The sequence below is a fragment of the Melospiza melodia genome, chromosome 22, assembly GCF_035770615.1.
Source record: "Melospiza melodia melodia isolate bMelMel2 chromosome 22, bMelMel2.pri, whole genome shotgun sequence".
NCBI lineage: Eukaryota > Metazoa > Chordata > Aves > Passeriformes > Passerellidae > Melospiza > Melospiza melodia.
In genome coordinates this window covers 13,310,097-13,335,700 of record NC_086215.1, presented here as the reverse complement: position 1 = coordinate 13,335,700, position 25,604 = coordinate 13,310,097, and the positions used below count along the sequence as shown (strand labels likewise).

Sequence of the window (25,604 nt, the reverse complement as noted above, 5' to 3'; positions counted from 1 at the left end):
CACATTATAATTATCACCAGGCAATATTTATAGCTATACTATTATTATTTATGATATTTTATGCCCTACAAAAATCTATATGACAAATGCTCAAACTTCAGCATCAGAGACAGACGTCAGCTGGCCCACCCCTTTGTCCTTGTGGAGCTCACACTGCTCACTCAGCTGGCACCACAGCCAGGGGTCCTGGCAGGCCCTGCCAAAATTTCAGCTCAACCTACCTGAACTTCCCATTGTCATTTCTTTCACAGTTTGCTGTTCCCGGCTGGTGCACATTTCAGGACTTCTGGTGTTTCAGGCTAGAACTGTGTATCCTTGATTCTTGCTGAGGCAAGGTAACTAAAGCAGTGCTTAATTATTCCAGATGAACAATAAAGAACAGCACATTTATGCCTCATGCAAAACAAATAAACAGAACAGAATGAAAAACACTTCTTTGCCAGTCATGGTCTAGTCTTGAAATTTGGCACTGCAATACTTACAAACAAATGTAAATATTTTAATCTCACACTTCAGAAAAAAATTAAATAGATCTGTCTTGTAAGCACCTTTAGTTTTAATTATTTAAGATCAATACTAACCTAAATGCCTCTGCCCCTAACATGCATCTCCTCTCCAGGGTCATAGACCTTTCTTACTCTGAAATCACTGGCTTTTTCCACAAATACTGCTAACCAGTTTCCTCAGTATCATACGCATAAGGGCTATAAACTAATGAGCAGATCTAGGTTATGTAGAAAAAGTGTAGAAAGGAAACAAATGTTGAACGTCACATTTACATTAACTTCTCACAGTTCAAATGGAAATTTATCCACAACATAGTATGAATCATGCAGTAAGAAAAGGAGGAATCTCCAGTTTCTTTGATTTATTTGTCATATGGTTGACTGATGTCAGTATCAGTGGCTAAAAAAAAAGTTTAGACATCCAAAAGAAAGGAGAAGAGAGAGGAGGAAAAGGTCTAGCTTTCCACAAAATCCATTTCTTTTAAGATGATGAGCTCAAACCAAACCAGATCAAAGGCTGAGGACGAGCAGGTTCTTCTGTTCCTTCCGTGCTTGTCTCGTGGTCTGGCGCCAGCTGGGAATCAAGGGTATGGGACGGGTGGATGTGTTTTGTCTCTCTATATATGTATGTATGTAGGTATTAAAATATATGTACATACATACACATATATGCAAACAGAGACAGTCTTCCTAAAAAAACGCTCTTTGCAGTCCAGAGGCAGCAGAGTCACTGTGAAGGAAGAGCTGGGCAACATATGGCTGTAGAGTCTGCACTGGAAAAGTCACTGGCTACACGCACGCCGGCTGTTAGTTCTCTTTACTTTCATGAGGCGAAATAGGAGCTCTGCATAGAGTACAGCCTGTCAATGGGGTTTCCTACTCTAGCCTGCATGGAGTTAACTTCGGAAGAGGCAAGAAAACAGTCGCTCAAGCTAGTTAAAGAGGTATCACTGTCGATATCATGAAAAATGGAGTCGTTCCCTGCAAATGAAACGCACACGTTAGGCGGGACGCTGCGCAGCCGGGAGGACACAGCACACAGGGATGCTGGCGTGCTGCAGCGAGCGGAACACTCCTGCTCCTGTGCTCGCATGCTAACACGCTCTGGCCACGAGGGTCTGACCCACAAGGAGGAGGGCTTGGAATCAACCCGCGGGGGTCAGCCGGCAGCAGGGCGCCCAAACCTGCCAGGGTTTAATTTCAATCTCAGTCAGCTGCACAAAACAGAGCCTTGGCTGACAGCAGGAGCAGACGGTGCTGGGGAGGAGCAGGTCCCCAGCTTCTCCACGGGCTCCAGCACTCATGGGAGCACCAGGACTGTCAAGAAAGGTGGAACCAGGGTGCCCATGACAGGGAGGCATGGTCTAAGAGCCATAATCATACTGGTCTTCATATACACACAAGGCAAAAGTTCTACCAGTGTGACAGGACCCAGGAAGAAACCTAGTTTCCCTGGCCTCAAGTGAGCTACAGCTGTAAAAATGCTCTCCTTCAGAAAATTCCACTCTTTTAGGGCTGGTCTGGAACAGCACCTTGTACTTCCCTTAGCAACTAAGTTTTGAGCTTACTTCAACACTGAAGGTACCAGAAAAAGCTCTAGCTCAAGTCCTAGGGGCTCTGCAAAAGTGTTAGTCTGGTTCTTTTTCCTCTCATTGGAAAGAGCTTTCTGCAATCCCCTGCACCCCTTTTGGAGCACAGAACCTACTTCCCAAGGAGTTTCACTCAGAAAGCCAAGCAAACCAACAAAATCACAAGCCATCTAATGCTCGAGGGCACTTCATATGTCCTCAGCTCCTCACAGGACCTCCCCAACTTCCTGGTGTGCACCATGGACTTGTCTCAGTGGCCAAAGTAATGACACAGACCCCAAGCAGATTCCTGTTGGCCTGTGCACGCTGTGCTGGGGGCAGTGATGCGCATTGAGCCTCTAAGTGAAGTGCTCCTGGTCAGCAGAAGGGAGTCTGAAACAGGCCCTTGTGGGCTACCGCAAGGCCGAGAATCACAGTCTGGAAAATCCTCTGGCATTCTCTTTAAATGCCACACTGCAATTGTCCAGAGCAAATAATTGAGCTTTTAGTGCTTGTAATGCGTTTGATGTGGGGTCAAGCAATCGTGAAAGCAAACCGTCATCTTGATTTGGGACAGAGAATAAAACTATGCAGGAGAAATGTCCTGTGGTAACCCATCTCTTAGTAGCTCAAGAACTGTTCTTTAACAAATCCACGCATCCAATCTGAGTGGTCTTACAGGGCTGCTTATTCATTTTGTAATGAATAGATTACTTCTCTTTATTGAAGGCACTTTTTCCTCAAAGCTTCTAAGAAAAAAGGAAAAATTTGTGAGGGAGCTAGAATTTGGTACTGTTTATTTTTCAGTGTCTTGGACAGTGGTTTGAAAAAGTGGAGCTTGGAGAGGTGATGTTACTTGCTTATTGTTTATCAAAATTATACTATGAAATAGTTCTGAAAGGCGTTCAGAGCTTGAGATGAGCTCTGTTCTACCCCTTTATGTGTACAAGAAAATACACACATAAAACTGACTGGTACAAATTCCCTGGTACAAATCCCAGAAAAAATATTCTAAAAGCCAGTAAAGCTGCTGCCCCTATGGAGTGTGATCCAGCACACGGACCCAGCTACTTGGGATGTGGCAGAATGAGGCATGCCTTACCATAGGGGTTCATGTGGTCGCCTGGCATTTGTGGAGGGGTAAGACCCTGCTGAAATGGGTCTGTGCCATAACTGCTTTGCTCCATTGCTACAATCTGCTGCTGTGGTGGTGCAAGTGGTGTGTAAGATGTCATCATCCCTTCCATTCGGTTGGACATTACTTCTGCAAAGCAAAGAGGAGGAACAGTTACTGCTGGGGAACAGGGCAGAATCAGTGGCAGCAATGAACCCTAGCAAATGCAGTCAGGGGTATCCTGTCAGTCAGAGAAACTTTCCAGATTTTGTCTGAGCGTAGAGCCCTGAGCAATGAGCTGAAAGACTTGTAATTTCTACATGATTTCTGGAGCTCCTAGGTCCTGGATCTTATCCTCCCAAAGCCCATATACTCCGTCTGACAGAGCTCAGTTATTATCTAACTCCTGCTGGTCCCAGTTTTTCTGCTCTGGGTAAAGTCGAGGATTGGAGGCTGCAGGGTCTTGGGAGCTGGAGATGCTCAAGGGTACCCCGAGAGCAGCAGAGCAAGTTCCAGTTCCTGGGTGCAGTGCCTGCCCCAGGATGGGCTCTCTGTGCCTTGGCTGGGGCAGTAACGCCGATGCCTGTGCAGGTTGCCAGCTGAGCACTGTGTCCCCTTCTGCAGAAGAAAACAAACTGAGGGATCTGTCTGGAGCAAGCCTCCTGGAGATTTCCCCCAGTGCAGACACCTGCATGTGGCACATTCCTACTAGAAACGAGGTTACAGCTTCTGCATGAGCACCTCTGGGGTCTGATCCCACCAGGAGAACTCGGAGTAACCTGTCATGGGCACTCGGGCACACCTTTGTGTCCTTCCCCTGCTGATGGCTGTACTAAACTGTCATGTGGCAATGGCACTGCCAGACAGCTGCAGATTCTTTCTCTCTCACTTTGCTTTCCCACAAATCCCCTACCTTGCCCTAGTCGCTGCGAGTTCTGCTGCTCCTGCTGCTGTTGGTGCCTTCGTGCTAGCTTTTTCATCTGAAAACAAGCAGAAGAACAGAACATTCTTGTAGCTCCAAATGCAACAATTTTGTTTCCTTACAAAACTCTCTGCAAACATCAGTTAACACAGACCATTTATGCTTATGCACACACTGTTGTGGGTTCGGTTTCAATTCTAAGCTTAAACACTTCAGTTTCCAGTTCAGATTTGCATGCAAAATTTACTCCCAACCCTGAATTGCTTTGAGCATATTAATTTAATGTCTGTGTTTGGAAGTTGCCTTTCCAGTGGATGTAGAGAGCAGAGCAGGCAGAACACGCAGAGCTCAGCTGTGGGATTTGTGCAGCGTGAGCAGCAGCCAGGGCAAGAGCCCATGCTGAGGCACAGCCTGCATTTGACTTTTGAGGATGGGACAAACAGCCTACCTTTGCTCTTTGGTTTTGAAACCAGACTTGGACGACTCGCACACTGAGCCCTGTTTCAGCTGCCAATGTTTCTCTGACCTGCAGGAGGAAATGTTTAATGATGCAATTTTTCATAAGTTAAAAAAAAAAGCAACCTAAAAACCACTAATCAGTTTTGTTAAGAGGAATGTTTGTACTTAGAACAAAAATTGCATGTATGGAATTACTTTTAAAAATTCATCATATTTTTGCATGGTGTTGTCAAGTTCTGCCCCAATGGCGCTACCGGCTCTGTAACTACGGAGCAAAGAGTGTGAGCTGAGGAAAATAAACCAAATTTACCCATAAAAGACTTGTGTGCAAAAAGAGTGCTCTGCTTTGCCCCGGAGAGCTGCTATGGCCCCGGGAAGGGGCAGGGCTGTCTGCAGCATGGCCTGGTGTCAGGGCTGGCCTGGCCCTGCTGGAGCTCCTACCTTTCTGCAGGGCTTAGAAGACACTTCAAAGGATGCTTTGAAGGCTCGTCTCTGCTGTGTGGTAAGTATTGTCCTTGGTCGTTTAGGTCTTCTTGGGTCCTTCCCATCATCACTTCCTTTTCCTTGGGTTACTTGGCCTTTGGTGGGCTTAACATCTCCATCTTCATCATCACTTTTGACTGGTGAAAAAAGGATATATAATTGCACTTGTTCCACCAAGAAAACAGGATGTTTGAGAACTGCTCTTCAGTCAACAGGTTCAACTATTGTCCCATGGTTATTTGAATGCCTAAAGCAGCTGTGGGCAGGAAGAGACTCTCTCAGATCTGTGTGCTCTGCCTAAATCAAATGCCACAAAAGCATAAAAATGTTTTCAATTTTTAATTGAGGTCCTGATCAGGGGATGGAGACTCGGAAAATGCTTCAGTATTTCCAGGAATTGGGCACAGAGACACTTTGTGCCTTTCCAGCACCTCTTGGTCCCATGTGCTCACCTGCCCCAATCTCAGCACCAGATAAACACCTTCACCTTCACAGCTGAACTTCAGCTTCTCCTGCAGCATTATCTGCCTGCACTGCTACAGCAGCAAAACAGCATAAAGCAAGTATCACACAAGTATCTCAAAGCCCATCTAACTCAATATAGCACAGATTCCAGTTACTGAACACTGTTTTGAATGTTTTGAAGCTCCAGCAATAATATTAAATATAATCTTTGCCATCTCATTTCTACTTTCCACAGAAAACATCAGTAATCTTCTTCTGTGCATTAAAATGTGTCTGTATGTACAAGCACAAACTTCTCTTTTTCAGTAAATGCATACAAGTATCTATGCGCTTGTGTAGACCAAAGAGATTATTTGTATTTTCTATAATTAAATTCTGAATACTCATACAATCTGGTGATATTACGTGTGTTAGTATATTGTCCTGGGAAATCTCAAGCACAGTGGCAAAGGCTGATGGGTAAATACACATTTTGTTGAGAAAATCAACCTTTCAAGTCAGCATATTTTATTTGACCAGACTACTGATTTTTCTTCCAGAAAACACTATCACATTATTATAGGGACTTCAACATGAAGAAACACATGGAATTTTTTATATACTGAAAGACTGCATTTGGGGAATCAACAAATTAGACTTTAATTCATTTTAGGGTCTGATTATTATGCACCTAGCAGTCTAATTACCTTTTACTTTAATAAGCATCTTTGGCCTAATGATTAAAGGGAAGTTCAGTCATTTTAATAACCATGACATTATTAACTTTCCAGCATGCCATTTCTAAGGAAAGGTTTTTGAGGATTAATACTGCTCATTGGAGAGTTACTCTTGTGTCCAGTGGATAAATATTTGATTGAAGCAGGACACATTCTGAGCCAGGGCTTTGCAGATTGTGTGCTCTCACGCAGACCCCTGGGAGATCAGTGTTTTCACTGTGTTAGACAATGGGAGACAAACAACTTGTTTAATTTGTCAGCTTGTTTTTCAGGTTTGGGTTGGACTAACAGAGAATAATGAGGAAAAAAAAGCATCTCCAGGACTAAGAAACTCCCCTTTGTGCCGAAGGGAAATGAAATTGAAACCAAGACTGGTTTGTGCTACCGTGGTGGCAGATCATGAGTCAGTCTGGTCTGGAAGAGGAGCCCACCCTGCTCCAGGCTGGTGCCAAATGCAGCTGCCAGCAGCCGCAGTGTGAGCAAGGACAGCAGTGGGGAAGGTGCTGTGCCAGCCCAGCGTGGGGACACCCTGGCAGGAGCTGGTCAGGGGCGAGGTGGGCACAGGCAGGGGCACAGGGGGTGAGGTGGGCACAGGCAGGGGCACAGAGGGTCACTGCAGCTGCTGGGGCAGGCTATGCTGATGGTCAGGGAGCTGTCAGCACGTGCCCCACATGCCTCAGGCCCTCTGACTTGCGATTTACTGAGCAGAGCACTCAAGGTCCTGCAAATGCAGCATGACAATAACTAAAGCACTGCTCCCAGAGTGGCCCTGGTCCCATGCAGACACCTTTGTCTTGGGGTGTTCCTGGTGTGGAAATACAAATTTTAGCAATGTGGAGAATATGACTTTCAAATTAGAGATCAAGGATAATTTCTGATACCAGTTAAAATAGAGTAACACATTTTCCCATAAACCAGAGGCAAATATATCATTCGTACATGTAATGGAATGGTAACTGTTGATTTTCTTGGAAAACAACAGTGTGATTATGATGGCACAAACCCACATCTCAGTTACTTTCAGGTTCTCTTCAGTAATTCTGTGTTGCACTTGCAATCTTTTTTAAAGGTACTATTTGTAATTGGCAGAGAGATTCCTCTTGAAAATCATATTACTGCTCTGCCCATTTTCCTAGTTTAGTGCCAAAATTGTATGTAAAGAAGATCCCGTGAAAATTTTGTTAAGTGGATGGAAGAATGCCTACAGAGAACAGTGTACTGATACCTTACTTGAGTGAGACCTTGGGTAGCTAGAGTCAGTCTGATTCATGCTTTATGATCTTACAGAAAAACACATTGATGAAAGCAGAAAGATTTTGTCTTTTAGTAAGCAGGAGGTTAAGGAAGAGAGTCAGGTTAGGGAAAGCAGACTGCCAGTAGGAATGTTTTCAGCTGTGCCTGCAAATTTGCATAGGTGGCACATGCATATAGATGAAGTGGATGTGAAAATGGATGCACTTTTCTATACAAAAGCTCTACAGACCCATGCAGCTTTTCCAGTCAGAGCAGGTGTGGGAAAAGCTCACCTGAGTCTGAGTCGTCTGGGCTGACCGAGCTCAACAAGTCTTTCTCTTTCTCATAGTCACTTTTGCAGAGCAGCTGCCCTTCCTTGAGGACAAACTCGTCCCCTTTCCTCAGCTGGCGCTCGCAGACGCAGCAGCAGAAGCAGCTCAGGTGGTACACGCACTCCAGCGCGCGCATCACGAACTCCGTCGGCGCGATCTTCTCCATGCAGCCGCTGCACTTGGCAGCAAACAGCCTGCAAGGAGAGCAGCACGGTCAGGGGCAGCCTCAGATCACACCATGCGTGGGTCTACACCCAGCAATGTCCGCACACATCAGCCTGGCTCACCCTTCTGCACACGGCAAGACTCACATCCTTAGGCTTGGAAATAGCATAGACACGCAATTTTTCCAAATCTCAATTCCTTTGGTCTTGAGATTCCCTACATCACCTTTCCTGGACAAAGCCCTCCAAGATCTGTCCTTATCTCAGTGGGTTTTTCCTTTTCAAAATGAGAAACAAAAGGGAGCTCCCAAAGTCAGATAATTGCTTAAACACAAATGTATTTCAATTCACCTTTTAGAGGAAGGACCAGCTCATGCTTTGTTTTATGCAGGGCCTCTTGTTTCAGCACTTAAGCCCTATTCTGAACAGACTTTCCATTTTTGGTATTCCCTGTCTCTGAGGAAGCTGATAAACACAGAAATGAGCATGAAAACTTTGTGCTTTTGCTGAGGCAAAGTCAGCACGTGTGCATACACACATGATTGTACACATGCAATCAATAAAGAGAGGAGTGAAATAACACAGCTTTCCTTTGGATGTTGAGTTATTCCAGAACAACCTGTCTCTGAAGGAAGTACTGTGCATTTTAAATGGTGTGAAACATCCTTTGGCAGAGATAGGCAGTGATACAATCTGTCAAATTACCAGTATAATCACAGACCCTAGAACACACACCGCATCCAGACTAGTTCTTATTAATGCTCTGTAAACCCTGTCTTTCATCCATCATTAATTTTCTAGGTTTAAGTTAGAATTATTTAGATTAATTTTATTTTGCTTTCCTAATGGCAACTGGGAATCTTTCAGAAAAGGGCTGCCTCAAATAAAGACGGATTGCTGTTACATCCCTGTGTCACATGGTGTGCTGGTGATTTGAAATTCAGTGTCTTTTATGGCAATACATCACAGTGCAAGGTGCATGAACATTTACATTTCAGCAAGGAAATGAACACCACTGCACCAGCGTGCTCACAGAAAAAAAAAAAAAATTAGATTCTGCCTTTTAGCGTGGGGTATGCTGACTTTTTCCTTTCATCAAAATTATAATTTTTCACAAAAAAAGGCAATTCTCTCTGATTTTAGAAGGCTAAGGCTGTGGTAGTTATTCATTCCTGCAGAGCCTCCATTTTGTCTGAGCTGGGAAGTGCAGGAAAATGGCAGTACAAGCCCTCGGCAAAGGGCTGGAGCCAGAGTGGGCAGGAGGGAAAAGCAAATGTCAGTATGGCTGCACACAGCATCCAGAAAATGGCCCAGAGACGGGAACTGGGGCGCTCCTGGCTGTACCTGGAGTGACCACACCGGGAGCCTGGCCAGCTCAGCGCACACCTTTGCACCACCACAGCCCCAAGGTAACAGCGGTGCACGGTGGGCTGAGCAGCTCTTCTTCAGGTGTGTAATGAATTAAACTGATCCAAAGGAAACCGATGCCACCCAGGACCCTGGGCACTGCCATCAACAGGATGGCTTATTCCATACCCTCCGTTTGCTTTGTCTCCAAGGTTTTCCTTACAACGCTTTAGCCAGCAAATTCCTAAGCAGAAAATATTTTTATCTCTGCACAATTTTATATCTGAAAGGATTAACACACAAAGAGGGGAGAAAAAAAAAAAAGAAAAAGGTGCACTACAATAGTTGTTTCTGTTCGACTGCTTAAACCCATTTGACTCATTTAACCAAGCCTGGCCTCTCTGTCCGGGGGGATGCCCTCAGGACGGGCACACCTGGGAGAGACCTCAGGAGCGGCAGAGCTGGTGCGAAGGCTCTGTCCCTGTATATGTACTTGCACTCTGCAGGTACCGTCCCCGTTCCCTCCGGCCGCGGGGAGGGACGGGCTGGCCCCGGGGTGCCGATGCCCGGCAGCACCGGGAGGGACGGGCTGGTGCCGCTCCCCGCAGCACCGGGAGCCCGGCCGGCCCGGGGAGCGCTCGCACACGGGCCCGGGGAGCCCGGCCGGCCCGGGGAATGCTCGCACACGGGCCCGGGGAGCCCGGCCGGCCCGGGGAGCGCTCGCACACGGGCCCGGGGAGCCCGGCCGGCCCGGGGAATGCTCGCACACGGGCCCGGGGAGCCCGGCCGGCCCGGGGAATGCTCGCACACGGGCCCGGGGAGCCCGGCCGGCCCGGGGAATGCTCGCACACGGGCCCGGGGAGCCCGGCCTGATGAACGCTCGCACACGGGCCCGGGGAGCCCGGCCGGCCCGGGGAGCGCTCGCACACGGGCCCGGGGAGCCCGGCCGGCCTGATGAACGCTCGCACACGGGCCCGGGGAGCCCGGTCGGCCTGGGGAGCCCGGCTGCCGTGGGCAGGTGTCCGCTCCCCTCTCCGGCCGGGCAGAACGCGGAGCCTCCCCCGGGGGCCCGGGCAGGGCTGGCCCCGCTCCGGGACGGGCTGCCGCTGCCTCCGGCTGTCCCCAAGCAAACCGCACAATGCGCCACCGTCCAGCCGCAGTGAAAACACAAATGCAACACAGCTTACAGACAATTTCAAGAAGAAAAGCTGAGGAAAGCATAAATCCTCTGCGCCTCCCCTCTAACGGGGACACAAAGATAACCTCCTCGTCCCGTGGAGCCCGTTGTTTCCCTGACCCGCACCTTTGCTGTCACACTGCCTTAGTGTTTGTGTTTTTTTCTTTTTCTTCAAAATAAATAATGTGAATAGAAAATACTTTGTGCTATTTACTGGCAACCGACTATTCCCGTAAAGATGGTGCTTTTGCAACAGCGCTTCCCAAGGCAGCCTTTTAGCTCTAACGAATTACACTGTCATCAATGTAGATTAACTCATTCAAATGAACATTAAATTGCCCTGACAATACTGCACGGACTTCATATCCTGAATTTAAATCTTGTCAAGAAAATTCCCCTCCCATGTACACCGAAACTCTGTATTATAACATGCATTCACACAAATACACTCACACACACAGAGAGCAGCATGTTGGGTTGAATTCTGAGATTATAAAATTTTCATTAAACCTATCTTATAGGGTGTTTATAGGTATTTTTTCAGCTTCCCAAGAGGAACACAAGGTTATGCACTCTTTTTGCACAAGGCAATCTCACAACAGGAAACTAATCTTGACAAATGACCAGACTTTGATAGCTGTGATCTAAACCACTGCTCGTTAGACTGTTCATTTTATAAACGAATGGTAATAAACCTGTTGGGAAGTGTAGGATAGCAGGAATACTTTACAGATCACCCCTTTACAGGTTTCAATCACAGCCATAAATTTGAAGGGGAGCACACAGATATTCTGTGCTGAGACAAAGACTCTGTGCCATACCAACCACATTTAAAGGATTTTTTTTTTTTTGCTTTCTATACCTTTTAGAAATAATTTGCGTAACTCTGGCTTTTTACTCCCATGGCTGATTATCTCCAGCTCTCTTAAGCTAATGTCAAACCTCAAAATCCTTGGATGTGTTAAAGTATGTGGAGAGTGGAAATCAAATGCCTTTATTAGAAGCCGCAGGAAATCTCCGACTCCTAAGCACAACGAAAACATTCCAGAGAAAATCGTTCAAAGAGGACAAAGAAGAAAAGCAGAACAAGAAAACCTTGTTTTGAATCAATGATTGCGGAGTTTTATAAATAAATTCTGTTGCCTGGACAATTTTGAAAGACAACTCAATAGGTTTAGGAGTTTTTAAGTGTGTTTGCCTGTATGCCTGGAACACTTGGGGGACTCAGCCAAGCTAAAGCTCAGAACAATGGCCTGTCTGTCCATCAGAGTATTTAAATGCTCTGAAGCAACTTTACAGTACTAGATAATCAAAAAGTCTTTGCCAGCCAAAACTGTGTGGACTTACATTAATTTTGCATATGTATCGGGGCAATGCAAATGCTAAGACATGTCCTGACTTTAACCAGTAGATGAAAATGTTCACCAGCGGAAGAGGCCATAAAGATTTTATTTGTTAGGATATCCCTGTGAAGGCAGGCCGAATCAGTAATCCTCAGAAACAACCACAGTTACATGATGCACTGTGCCTTCCTACATGGCACAGCCATTTGGAGTGCAATATTTATTATATTGCCCTGATTTATTATATCCCACGCGGTTATCTCACAGTAAGTTTGACCCTGCTTTGCTCCTGAGAATCTCGGCTCCGCTGTTTACCCTCCTGGTGCCCTGACAACCCACCCTTTACCTTTCTGTGCCTCAGCCAGGTCCTTCATTTCCTCCTGTCTGTGGGCAAATAGATTTTAATTGTTTTATTATAACTAATTTAATCTGTGCTGAGAGATGTCCGTGTGCAGTGTGAAATTTGCCGTTCACATTAAGCGTGGTTCAAGAGGTTTGTTATACAGGACAAAGGTAGAAAAATCGACTAATTCAGTCAGGTTGTTTATTTACTGGGCCTCTGCCATGAAGCAGTAAATAGGAAGTTATTAAGCTGTGTTTGATGTATGCAAGAGGACAGATGCTGCTTCCTACCTATCAGAGACCTTCAGTCATTTCCCTTTCCGTGTTATTCTGACATTATGTGTTGCAGCAACCACAGCAGATATCTGGCTTTTCTTTATTTAATAAATATGCAAAGGTAGGGGTCACGGCTTTTGTAAGTACTCTTGGTGCAGTCTCTGCGAGTGACATTTTTCCTCTGCTGGGACATCCCTGCTGGCCTGCTCTGGTGCTGGAAGTTTGCTCCACACTCCTGTGCTATGAAACAGGGTACAGCCAGAGTAAAATACAGCATGTTTTTCACACAAGGGTGTCTTATTAAGAGAAGAAATTAAATTACTAATGAAAGATAGCTGTTCCTTGCTCTTTGGGATAAATTTTGATATTCATTCTTTAGATGACATAGGATTGGAAAAACAGTATGCATGGGGTTTTTCTAGCACAGGACTTGAATATTTTTTGTAGTGTCTTACAGTTCACGGGTGCTTATAAAGTGGAAAAACTGTTGTTTGGTTGCACTCAGTTCAGAATACACAAAACATCCTGAGTGCAGTAAAGTAGAACAGGAATATTATAAATTTATTATTCTAAATCCCCCACCCCTGAAAAATGAAATAATCCATTTAACATATTTTCCCTGCAGATGAAATAATTACATAGTTTATTAAAGCCAATTTCATAGCTGAAACTTCAGTATAAGAAAGATAATTCCCTTTCATCAAGTAGTAATAAAATGTGCAAAATTTTTAAGTTTCTAGAAAAAAATCTGTAATATCTAGAGAGAAACTAAAACAAAGAAACCTTTTTATTCTTCAGTGAGAACTGAAGAAAATATTTATTAACCCTCTATCCACAGGTGCTGTAGTGTGAACACCAGCCACTGGCAAAAGCTTGTGTTAAATCTGCATTTCACAATGTGGATTTAGACTCACAAATTACATATTGCCTATCTTGGTATTGAATAACTTTTTCTTCATGTAAATATTTTACCTGCATTTCTGTGAGGAGTGCTGTACTCCCCTGCCAAGACAAGCTGACGGCTAAAACAACTGTAAGGGACCACATATTATGGTGTGCCAAAATCTTGCTGTGAAGATTTGGGACTTTGACCACGGACAAGGTGAGAGCCACCAGCACCCACGGCCACTGTGCCCACCAGCAGCTCTGGGGTGGAACTGGGGGGCTTAGACAAAAGCACAAAGACACACAGAATTTAAAGCTCACAGCCTAATGCAACTTGCTCACGTGGGACCAGAATGACCTAAATAGTTACGTCTCCCCTAACTATAAAGTACAGCATAAAATGCAAAGTGCAGAGCAGTTTCTAGCTTTGAGCAGAATGTGACACGATGAATTCTTCTCTTTGCTTAATTTTCATCCCCTAATTGACCACTTTGTTCAACTGTCTTCCATCACTGCCATGCTGTTCTATTTTATAGCATTTTTCCATACAACACTTTGATGGAAAAATTTATGAAGAATAGAATTATTGCTGTTAGAAGGGAATTAAAACAATTTTTCATTTACAAAGTCACTGATATTGCTCTACTGTGCTCCACCTTTGGGAATCCAATTGCTCTTCTCAGCTACTCCCATTCCTCTTTATAGCACAGCAATTGCACTGTACAGATTATGGCTGCAATTTTCTCCTAATCTTTTCTGTAGAACAGAAACTGTTGTAAAAGTTAAGGGCACCAATTGAGTTGATAAAGCTAGGGCTGCAATTAAGAAGACTTAATGAATTAACAAAATATGTGATTTTGTTAGAGTTATATTTCTAGGGAGTGCAAACATTTGTGAGATAACATTATTTTTGTCCGTAAGTTTCAAAGAGGCTAAATGGGCTTCTGCTGCTGTGCTTTTTGCATTCACCAAATCACGCTGATGGGCTGTAAAAACATCGTATTTCTCAGGGCATTTGTGCTTCTGCCACAGCTCTACCTAGCTGGGGGTGGTGGTCGCCAAAACAAAATGGGCGGTCCTTTTTTTCCCCTTTGGATTCTTATTCAGATATTTACACAAATTAAATTAAATCCACCTCGATGTCCCTTTGTGCCCTCGCCAGGATCCAGTGGGTGAAGTGGCCTCTGGAGGGGCCCTGAGGAACAGGCTGGGATGCTGCTCTAGTCTCTGCTCTGACAGACATCTCATCCTGCTTGTTCACTAAATGGCACACTGAATTTACATCACCAACAACACAGGGAAGATCTTCTAATGCAATTTTTATATGAGATTTCACCCTAAAGGCCCCATAAGCAGGGAAATTGTGCTGTTGTGATTCACTGGCCTGGTCTTCACTTTTACAGAAAAAAATAATCATGTCAAAGCAATTCAAATGTAATTTCTAAGTTATTTCTTGGCTGGCAAGAATGACTTAGAGAAAGAATTTACTCAAGGCTTTCCTCACAACTAAGAGCTTTGAAAGGAAGAAACGTTATTTGCCTGTATAAAACAAAATCACTTCCTGTGCCTGCTGCAGTGACGCTGGTGGAGAGCTTGTGCCCAAACTCATCAGCACAGCCAATTTAGCAACTGATTTGCAAGGGAAAGATACCTTAGTCCTGTGGTGTTAATGTCTTTACAGTGGGGGGTCTATTGCCAGCTTCTCCAAACTCATCAACACAATCTATTATTAATACCCAGAAAGGCTTTATAGTATCTTTATAGCACAAGGCAATGAAAGCTCTGTGGTGTAATCTGTTATCTATATTGCAAAAACATGTGAAATAAAACAAAACATAGACACTTCATAAACAAAATGTTTCATCTATTATATCTCTCTGCCTCCCCTGTATATAAAGCAGTGGGGTGCAGGAAAGGCATTCAGAGAGATTTGCTGTTAGACGTAGCACAGGCTCCTTTTAAAATTCTATTTGTATTGTGACAAATTTTACACTGAATGAAAATTTCTGCTTCTTTCACTGAGACAGAAATATTCGAACATTTGGAAAATGGCTGTGTTCTGTCAGTAGAGCAAAGGGGGTGAGGTGTAAAATACAGCTCCCACACTCGTACAGGAAAACTCTTTGAGAGAGGGATGGGCTGGCGGGGCCGCAGTGAGCATCCAGGTGCGGCAGGGCCAGGTGGAGGTGTGGGGGCATTGCCATGGCACCAGCTCAGGAATTGCTCTCCGGTAAGCAGCAGCAAAACCAAGTGCCCGCTGGAGGCAGTTATTTCTCTGGAAAGCACTCAAGAACAGAATTTGAGCAAAGTTGGATCTTTTCTTCTACTATTGATATGCATGACAAGGTTTCATATGAAAAGCCCAGAATTACCCCACATTTAGACCCTAGGAACAGACACAGTTAGAGAGATCGTTTAGCAGCAAATAAATAAACACAGTTTAAATCTCAAGAAGGTTTTGTTTCAAATAAACAGATTGTGGCAAAGGTGGAACTGAGAGGGAAGCATGAAGCAGTTTTGTGTACTTGGTGCCTGTATGTTTGCAATACAGTAAGAACAAAAAAAAGTCCTCAACATAGGGCTGTGTCTTATTTCCCAGATGCCTTTTTATGTTCTTTGCCGGTTGAAAATAAATTGTTCTTTTGTAGTGTTTGTCTTTTCAGTCCAACTGTCAGCTATTATTTTTCTATTTCCTCTTTTTGTCACTTTGCATTATTTTTGGTGCTGTAATTCCCATTTGTTCCCACTCCTATCTTCCTGTCTCCCATTGTTCCATTTTTTAATCCCCAGTTTTACTCTTCTCTGGCTCTTTTTTGGCCCATTCTCAGTAGGGTTTGAGAGAATACCCAGGCGTGACTCCCTGCTATAGCAACCACACCTCCCCAGGAAAGCCACAACAATCTCTTCGGGAGGAGGAAAGTCTTTCACAAGCTGGCAGCAAAAGTAAATCCTTCTTCAAGGAACAAGAAGGATTAGCAGGGAGCAGTGGGCTGCAGACTTAACCCTACCCTTCATTTCTTTAAAGCACCAGTCACTCAGAACCCTGCTGTGATGTACAATTAAACAGAACCCAAAAAAATCCTGAATGACACAAGAGCAGGATTGTGTAAAGGTTTAATTCCACTTTAATACCTTTCCAAGTTCAGAACTCAAAGATAGCAATTTAACCCAAGAATCCCCATCCGAGCATGAAAAGTTGTTGCTTGTCTTACAAAAGTTCCAGCTATATTCTCCTTTAAATCGTGCTCTTTTAGGCTGACCCTTAATGGATGAAATTTTTCCCCCCCAATCATCTCACATGAATCTTTTTATAGTCCTCCTTTCACAAATTTTGCTCTTCTGATAAAAACAAGGGACTCTTACCAGAAGCTCTAAAAAGGACCACTGAAAAAGGAAAAGGAACACTATAAAACCCCAACACAAACCCCCAAAACTCAGGTAACTAAAGGTGTCTGCTGCCATGCTAAGAATGGTAATTTATTCTTGTAACATGAAGTGACTCTTATTAAGCTTATGTCAATTACTTACTATTAATATTAGCATGGAAAATAAATACTCCTCTTAATACAGTGTTTTTTGAAGACTTGAAACATCTCAATCATCTTTTTTAAATTAAAGAACAGACAAGCTTTGTTGTTCTAGTATGGATGACTACCAAAGTTGCTCTATAAACTGAATTTTTAAGATTAGACACAGAACTATGAAGACCTCCTGGCTTCTGTAAGGCCAAATATGGTTGACAGACTAAGTCAGACTGAGTCCTAAGACTCAGCTGTCAGCATCTGTGTTTGTATTTAGGCTTTAGTAAACTAGATGCTCTAAAGCCATACAAAGAGATTTATCAGTAAGCAGGGCCCTACAGCACGCCCAGGTCCTCCTCCTGCCTTGAACGTCCGCACAGGTTTTAAGTTATTCCAGCAGTCAAACATTTATAACACAGGACACTTCCACATGTGTGAAAATGAAATCCCATTAGACACCAACAACATTATTAGGCATGCAAAGAGGATTATTCCTTTAAGCTCACAAGACTGAAAGGTTTGTCTAAACATTTTATTAACTTTTTCAGATTTTTTTTAATTAAATGAAAAGTTGTAAGTAGGTCAAAGCTGAAATACTTAAATACTACTTAACTTTTGGTTAAGTATATGTATATATGCTATACACACACACACACAGAAAAAATAAAGATGCCTGCTAGAGAAAAAGTGTACAAAATCCTCTCATATCTTATCAGCACATTCCTTTCTTTCAGCAAGAAAATTTGTATGGCTTGGAATTGTTCTAGAAAAGCACCAAAATGTTACATGGCGTCGCTTGGGGTTCCATATGCATTTTCAAAGATGAGATACCTTGTTGAATAACTGGTTGAAAAGAAATCCTGCTCTGATTGCACTGTCCTTTTTACAGATCTGACAAAGCCCTTTTTCTCAAAACATGGTATTTGCCGAAATGCATTGAACTTTGCTCATCAAGAGCTCTGATGTTCTTAAGATCATCTGTTAAAGAAGAACAAGGGAGTAGAAGCCGTGTCAGCTTTTTCTTCAAGTGAGTGAGATGCAAAACTCCTTGGGGAGCATCAGGAGCAGGACTGGGTCCCATTCACGGGGAAGATGACTTTAGAACCGACCGGCTCCATGGGCAGTTTGGTGCCACGTTTCGGCATGTGCGGGTTGTTGACAGTGTCTCGGTTTGTCGCTGGGAGGAAGGCGGTTCTCTCTCTGGTCTCACACTCGTCCCCAGGCCAGAGCAGAGGGCAGCGCTCGCCCGTCCGTGCTGGGCACAGCCCGGGGTGGCGCTCACCGCCAGGGCTGACCCGCGCCTTGCTCTTGTCACTTCACTGACAATAGGCGTTAAAATATTTAAGATTTGCTTCTAGCACTGCATGGAGCAGGCAGGAAATGTAGAAGCTTGGGTGTACAAGTTAATGAAATATGGTTGGGTGAGCATAAGCTCTTAATTTAGACAATAACAGTTACCGCCACAGCGTCTTTGTGTCCGCTTTATGAAAGTCATAAACTCTGCAAAGAAAAGCAGGAGCTATTTCACCCTGATGGTCTTTGACTCCCTCTCACTACCTGCTGGCGCAGTTAGAAAGTATCAACTGTCTTTGAACAGATTAGGACCAAGTTAAAGTGTGACAACATCTTAAGCTTTCTCCGCATGTTGCCAATGATTTCCAACTAAAGATGTTACCCTCATCACTTCTGCCACAATGATAAGAATCTATAGCCGGCTCGCTTGAGGAGATAAAGGCAGTTTAGCAGGAAGTATAAAGTACTCCAACTTGCTACGCTAAGTGGCTGGCTGTCCCAAGCTAGCTGAATTTTTCCTCTACAAAGCGCAAAATCCTTATCATTAGGGACTTAAGCTGCTTTTTATTTTGAGACAAAAAGAATACTGTTTATTGGCATCCAACTCAAACCAGCTGTAAACAGTTGCTTTGATGAAGAAGCAGCTACAACTTCGGCGTGCCCGAAGGCACAAACCCACCGAATGCCAATCATTAAAGGAAGAATGTAAGGTGTATATAGGGTCACAAGAAGGCCAAGGGACGTTTGCAACCTCAGGGATCTCGAATAGCTCGCTTTGCCTTTAGAACCAGTGGAGGAATTGAAGCTGTTCTGCCGTGTGACCTCTATCTATCTCCAGAGGCAGCTCTGGGCTCTCGGAGCAGCAGCAGACCCGCAATGCGAGGCTTTTGTCCCCAGCACGGCCGGGGGAGCCACACCGTGAGCTTTGGTTTGGCAGAGCTGAGCGGCTCCAGGATGCTGCACCTCATGGCACCCATGCAGGAGCCCCGCAGAAGGCTCTGGCACCTGGACTCCTGCCAGGGTCCATAGAATCACTGATGTGCAGGTAATTTTAATTCTTCTTGTGACTTCTTTCATCTAGAAACACTTTACTGGTTGCAACATCTATTTAAATTAATATGGCCCACCAACAATTTTGGTCACAGCCAAACCAATGTGGACCCTTACAAAGTTAAGTGCCAGCTGCTCCAGGCAGCCCAGGGGATGGGCTGGCATCTGCTGCTGGCCCTCCTGCCATTCTTCTTCCTCCTCGCCGCTCTGCCTAGTAGACACTGAAGCCTCTCAGTTGTTCCAGGCTCCCTCCCACTCCCCATCCCTAGCGCAGCATCAAATCTTCCCCAGAAAGAGCAGCAGCACAAAGGGTTTCAGCATGGAAGGGCGGTGCTGGCTGGTGGGACATGGGGTTCCTGGTCCTCAGCAAGATCAGAGTGGCTTTTCAGTGGGAATTCAAATGCCGAGGGAACTCAGCTACCAGGCTGCGCATGGGAACCAGCTCTCACTTGTGCCACGTGAGCTGGGATGTTTTATAGGAGCATGTTGCTTCTGTACAAGGCTCTGGTGCCACCAGAGATGGGGCTCCTCCAGGCATGGGCTCAGCAGCTCCTCCTCCCCCCGATGCGGAGACGATTCACACCAGCATTACCAGTTCCTCTGGCAGAAACAGGGTGCATCTCCCGACCCACATCCTCACCCACACCACAAACAGATACCTTGGGATCCTGACGACTTGGATGCCAGGCTCCTGACGGCTTGGCAGCCTCTCCCTGGCCAAATCTGTACCCAGCACCGTGCACTCCTGCTGCCCCCTGGCACAGCCAGGCTGTCCCTGCTGCCCCCTGGCACAGCCAGGCTGTCCCTGTGCTCCCCTGGCACCTCCTCACCCACCACATCTGGGTGACATCTCCAGCCCTGCTGGTCCCTGCCTGGCATCAGCTCCCAACATCCATGCAATGCAGCAGCTCCTCCGGAGAGCTCCAACATAACTGGAACTGCAGGTATTATTTTGGGCTCACATGACAGGAAAAAGGCAGTAGAAGGCTTGCAGTGCTGTTAGATTATTCTTTTCATATTACATATGTAATGTTGTATAACTCTTTCTAATTTATTCTGCTAAGAAATTTTCCTATATAAAACCTCAGATTTTTTTTTTTTTTAAAGAGACAGTTGTTCATCTTTATTGTCACATTGATATCTTTATAAACTTACTCTAGTGATCTACAGGAAAAGCAAACCAGACAGTTCTGTATTTATGGGCATATTTTAAAAGCCTCTTATACTTAACAACTGCATTTAGCTGTGTTAACTGTGAGTTGCAGTAATAAAGGCTCTGCACACTTCGATGCTAAATTAAAAAAAGTTCTGCTGTTCAATAATACATAGATGCTGTTTTTTTCATTACTCTTTAATATCATTTCCATTTAGTTTATAAATAATTGTAGCTAGCTAATGAAACGAAATAAAACCTGCCTCCAACCCATTCCCTAGAGCAAACTAAACTCCTCTTTTTAAAGCTTCTTAATCACCGCCCAGTTCTTACAAAATTAGCATAGTAATGGGCTTTAAATTGAGCCTCTTTGTTTTTTAATTAAGCTCCCAGCAGGTAAAAATAAAACAGATTATTGAAGAATATGCCAACCCTAATAGCCTGCAACTCTTTTGACAATTAAAAAGATCCCATGTTAACCCTTTTGAGGAACCCTGCATGCTAATTAGTCACTCTGAGGCCCAAATCCATCAACATTCCATCCAGACACCTTGTAAAGTTGGGATGGCTGGTCCGTGTCCATCCCTGCCCCATTCCCACAGAGGTGAGGAGCCCTCGGTGGTGCCAGAGCCCACGGGCAGCCATGTGCCAGGGCAGGCTGGCATCTGAGCTGCCACCCCTCGATGCTGGAGCCCTTTGAGATGCCACATCCCATGGGCAGCCGTGTGCCAGGGCAGGCTGGCATCTGAGCTGCCACCCCTCGCTGCTGGGCAGTGCCACTGAGCCCCCAGCCCCGGGCAGGGCTCCCAGCTGCCCACAGCTCACCCTGTGCCCACCCTGTCAGCCCCAGCAGGGTTGGCAATGCCCCCTTGGAGCCTCTGCCCCATTTTGTGCAGCACAAGGCATGGGGTGCCAGCAGAGCAGCCCCCAGCCCAGCCTGGGGCTGGTTTGGAGTGTGCTCAGCAGCACCAGGGCCCCAAACATGCCAGACACACAACGACAGAGTTTTGCTTAGCAACGTGGAGCTGCCTCAGAGGCAAAGGTAAATCCTGAGCCGAACAAGGGGGTTAAGAAAGTGCAGTGTTGGAGCCATGGACAGCAGAGAGTCTCTGGGAAAATTTACTAGACCATGCTGGCAGCCTAGAAATAGGAATAGCACTGCTCTTCCCTGGCAGTTCTGTGTCAAATATTTGGAAAGCTCTGTCAGAGTCCCATGTTTTATCTTCAATGTCTGCTCTGAGCATCAGTGCAAAGCGCTGGCTGCCCTCCACTTGCATCCAGCCAGGATGATGAATCACCACGGTTGGAAGTGTTGTGTCCATCCAGAAATGAAATCATCAGCATGAAAAGCCCATTCATTTCCACAGACACTGATCACTCTGCATCCTTCAGAGACTTCCAGCAAATGGGGCTGAATGCCCTTGTGTACCCAGTAAGGCCCTGCCTCGTCCCAGCAGCTGCAGGAACTACTGTCAGCTCCTGCTTTATATTGTACCTTACAGTGCAAGGGTCACCGTGATGGAGTTAGGGGCCCACAGAGAATCAGATTTAAGGGCAGACTCCAGCCATGAATATATGCTGCCTTCCTTCACTGAAGCATTTGGGAGCCTCTACATTGTGTTTTCAAATATAAATGACATTTCATGTGTCTCTCAACTGATATCAGAAAAATCAGAGAAAGAAGGATGCACCTCGCTTACAATGAATACAAATTCATTAGGCAAAGACTTTCATTTACCCTCTGCACAGGGACAGGACTGACTTACTTTAGAGGGCACCTCTGGACCATGTCCTGATACAAATAAAAATTGCCAGCAGAGTCATTCAACGCAATGTAGATCCATCACAAAGAATTCCCTTTCCCTGAGCTGTGCTGGAGATCACAGACGATGCACATCAGAACTGCAGAGGCCACTGTGAGATGGTGGTGATAACCTGAATTTCCAGGTGGGATCCTCAGTCCCCGCCACTCACAGCTCCCTCTGGGCCTGGCAGACAGACAGCTGATATGTACAAAAATGCTAATTCCTCCCGAGACCATTTCAATTACCGGAACCTCTCCCGGAATATATTTAGTTCAAAGCAAAAAGCTACAACGTTCGGAATAACCTTGCTATATTCCCATCACAACTTGCTGAGAGCAGCTGGAGAGGCAGTATTGGGTACAAGCTTCTCCATTCCTGAGGTTTGTCAGCTGTTGGTGGGGCTGCAAAGTCACTGCAGAAGAGCAACAACTTGTGAGGGATGCATTTCCTGAATTCTGGAAAACTGACTTTAGAGAATGCAGTATCCCCTGCACCAAACAATTGCACTCCCACCATTTCGTGCTGAAAGCTTCCCAGCCAACTGAGGACAAAAATTCCTTATGCATACAAGATTTATAAGACAGATTTCAAGTTGAAAAGTGTGTTTTTACATTGCACATTACACACCTTGTACCATGTCACATGAAACAATATTCTATGAAACTCTGCTGCCAAAACCACTTTGGAAACATGCATTCATTCCAATGCACCTTGAGAATACAGAATGGTGCATTTAAAAATCCTTAAATCCCTCTGCCATTTTTTAGGATTTTTACCAAGCCCAAAGACATCCCTTACTGCATGAGGAACTCCTCTCCCGCAGCATCAGTCAAAATGGAAGAAACTTTTTTCCATGTCTGATCCTGACTGGTTTTCAGCTGTGACTGTAGATGGAGCTAAAATGAGCCCACCACATTCTGCTCTGTGTGCACAGGCTGTTATCTCCACCAGCTCTGACCTTTTGCAAATGTGATCCAAAGTGACCTTTTAGTATTATTGCAGCACTAAACGCAGTTTTTCAAGTAATCCTCACTGGAGCATGTTCTACATCAGTAGCTGTTGTGCATTGGAGAATCCAGCCTTTCTGCTGTCTCGGGTTTATTGTCATGGCCATGTCTATGGGGCTGCACAATTTTATATGAACCTTATATGAACCTGGCATTCCTACTGCAAAGCCATTGGCCAGCAACACCTTTAAATAGGCAGTGCAGCTGTCCAAACAGTGCCTGGTGTACCTGGACAGCATAGAGGTGCTTGTTTACTCTCCTCCAGAATACACAGAAGTAATTATTCTGGATTTCATCACTGTCCATTGTTTTATGCTTTATATTCAACCTCTCAGGAAATCAGAGGAAGATATTATTTCCTAACAAAAATATCTGTCATCTGATTCCAGCTGGCAGCCTCAGCCTCCCTCTGCACCCCAAATGTGGGCTTTGGTTTAATGTCTCCTTGTCAGGCGTGTGTTTTATACTGGCACCGGGCGATACGATTTCTTTTGCATAAAGGAAGCGCCAGTGACAAAACTGCTCTCACCCACCCTTGTGGGTGAGGACAATCACACTTCCAGGAGCCTGGGGGGCTTTGAGAAGCAGTTTCCAGTTATGTGCCTGCTGCAGCCATTAGCACTATTCAGATGAGAGCAATTCTGCACCATTAGCAGCTCCACTTCATGTTTTCTTACCAAAACTTAAATGCAACTTGACAGCAGCAAGGAAAGTTACAGGTCAGGAGTCAATTCTTTTGGTCAGGAAGGCACCATCTCACAGCTGTATGCTATGAAAACCTGTGTTTGCTAATGTTAATGTGATTAAATTTACCATTGACTAAATTTATAAGCCTAATTGAAATCTGATGCTTTCACGTGAGTAAATCAATACAAACAAAATCATTTGGCACAAAAATGCTAAGAACAAATGCAATCAGGTCCTCTTGCACACTCTTTAAGACACACATCTAAGCGTGATGACCGGTGGGTTGAACCACTGGAGTTGCAATCTCATTTGGAAAATATATACTAATTTTTATTTCCAAATTCTGTCAGAACTCTGAGAAAGACTCTGCAGGTTTGGTAGTTAATAGCAATGCAGAAATCAGCATTTTCCAAACACAAGGCTCTAGATAGATGCTGTGATATCAAGACTGTGTGAAATAGCCAGCAGTAAGAAACTCGCAGGCTGGCCAAGGAGAGTTGGGGTTTGTGTGTGCAGGAGGAGCTGCCCCGTGGCCGTGCCCCATCCCAGGGCTCGGGGGCACCCGCGGCCCCCGGCTCTGCCCGGCTCGGTGCGAGCTGCCTTGGGCATCACAGAGCGCAGGAACGCCCGAGGCTGCGCACCAAGCCCAGAGCTGCGTTTGCTCCGGTGCTTTCTCCTGCTCTGACACCACACAATGCACTGGCCACCACTCTCAGGGAGTTCCATGATCCCCTGGATAAAGGAGAACTCTGGCTCTGGTCATTTCAAATGAACCCAGCTCTGAGAAAACCAACTACCCCTCAATCTGACACCACACAATGCACTGGCCACGACTCTCAGGGAGTTCCATGATCCCCTGGATAAAGGAGAACTCTGGCTCTGGTCATTTCAAATGAACCCAGCTCTGAGAAAACCAACTACCCCTCAATCTGACACCACACAATGCACTGGCCACCACTCTCAGGGAGTTCCATGATCCCCTGGATAAGGGGGAGCTCTGGCTCAGGTCATTTCAAATGAACCCAGCTCTGAGAAAACCAACTACCCCTCAAGCTGTCATTTCTCATAGTGTGACCACTTGTGCCAGCCCATGGAGCACACACGCCACATCCTCCATCTTCCGCCTGACCCTGGAATCCCAGCAGTTTTTGTGATTCCCATTAAAAAGATCAAACTCTGCACAGTTCTGTGCATAAGGCAGAATTCTATCTGGTAATAACTCTGCAAACAATTCTGTAACTCTGAAAAATATAATTAAATTAAAAGCAGGAAAATATTTGAAGACACTGTCTTCAAATTTTTTCTCCTATTTTTAAGCAGTATTTTCCAACTTAATTTTTGCCTATCTTAAATTGCCTGAAAGTGAGAGAAGCTACCATGAATATTTTATTAGGCTTGGTATTACGCAAATTAGAGAATTTTGGACTTAACCGTAAATTACCTCTCAGCCCCTAGAGGACTGTTTCCATGATTTCCCACCTATTAAACACTGACCCTCTGCATTCTTCTGCTCTGGAGAAGCTCAGTGCAATTCCTGATTTGACCCTCCCTGTATGGATAGAGAGAGTGAGGTATGCTGGGGCTTTAGGAGCCCGCCTGGAGAGCAGAGCTCCTGTGGCTGCTAATAGAAGTGCAATTGTTTTTAAAAACCTTCCAAAGTAAGTGACAAACAGCAAAGAGGTAGAAACACTCTTTGTACAAATCCCTCACTCTGAAGCAGTGCTTTTAATTGGGTTCATAGCACTGCAGTGGTTAC

At 45.1% G+C, this 25,604-nt stretch overlaps 1 protein-coding gene across 1 annotated transcript in view; it reads right to left on the bottom strand.

Moving 5' to 3' along the window:
* Positions 1 to 534: 534 nt before the first annotated feature.
* Positions 535 to 25,604, bottom strand: part of LMX1B (LIM homeobox transcription factor 1 beta) — an 82,738-nt gene continuing 57,668 nt past the window's right edge. Inside the window, exons 3-8 of the mRNA XM_063174608.1 lie at positions 7,760 to 7,992; positions 5,011 to 5,189; positions 4,559 to 4,636; positions 4,102 to 4,168; positions 3,177 to 3,338; positions 535 to 1,487 (exon numbers count right to left, since the gene is read on the bottom strand). Coding sequence (XP_063030678.1) covers positions 1,330 to 1,487; positions 3,177 to 3,338; positions 4,102 to 4,168; positions 4,559 to 4,636; positions 5,011 to 5,189; positions 7,760 to 7,992 — 877 coding nt within the window. The 3' untranslated portion in view covers positions 535 to 1,329. The remainder of the gene's footprint in view (positions 1,488 to 3,176; positions 3,339 to 4,101; positions 4,169 to 4,558; positions 4,637 to 5,010; positions 5,190 to 7,759; positions 7,993 to 25,604) is intronic.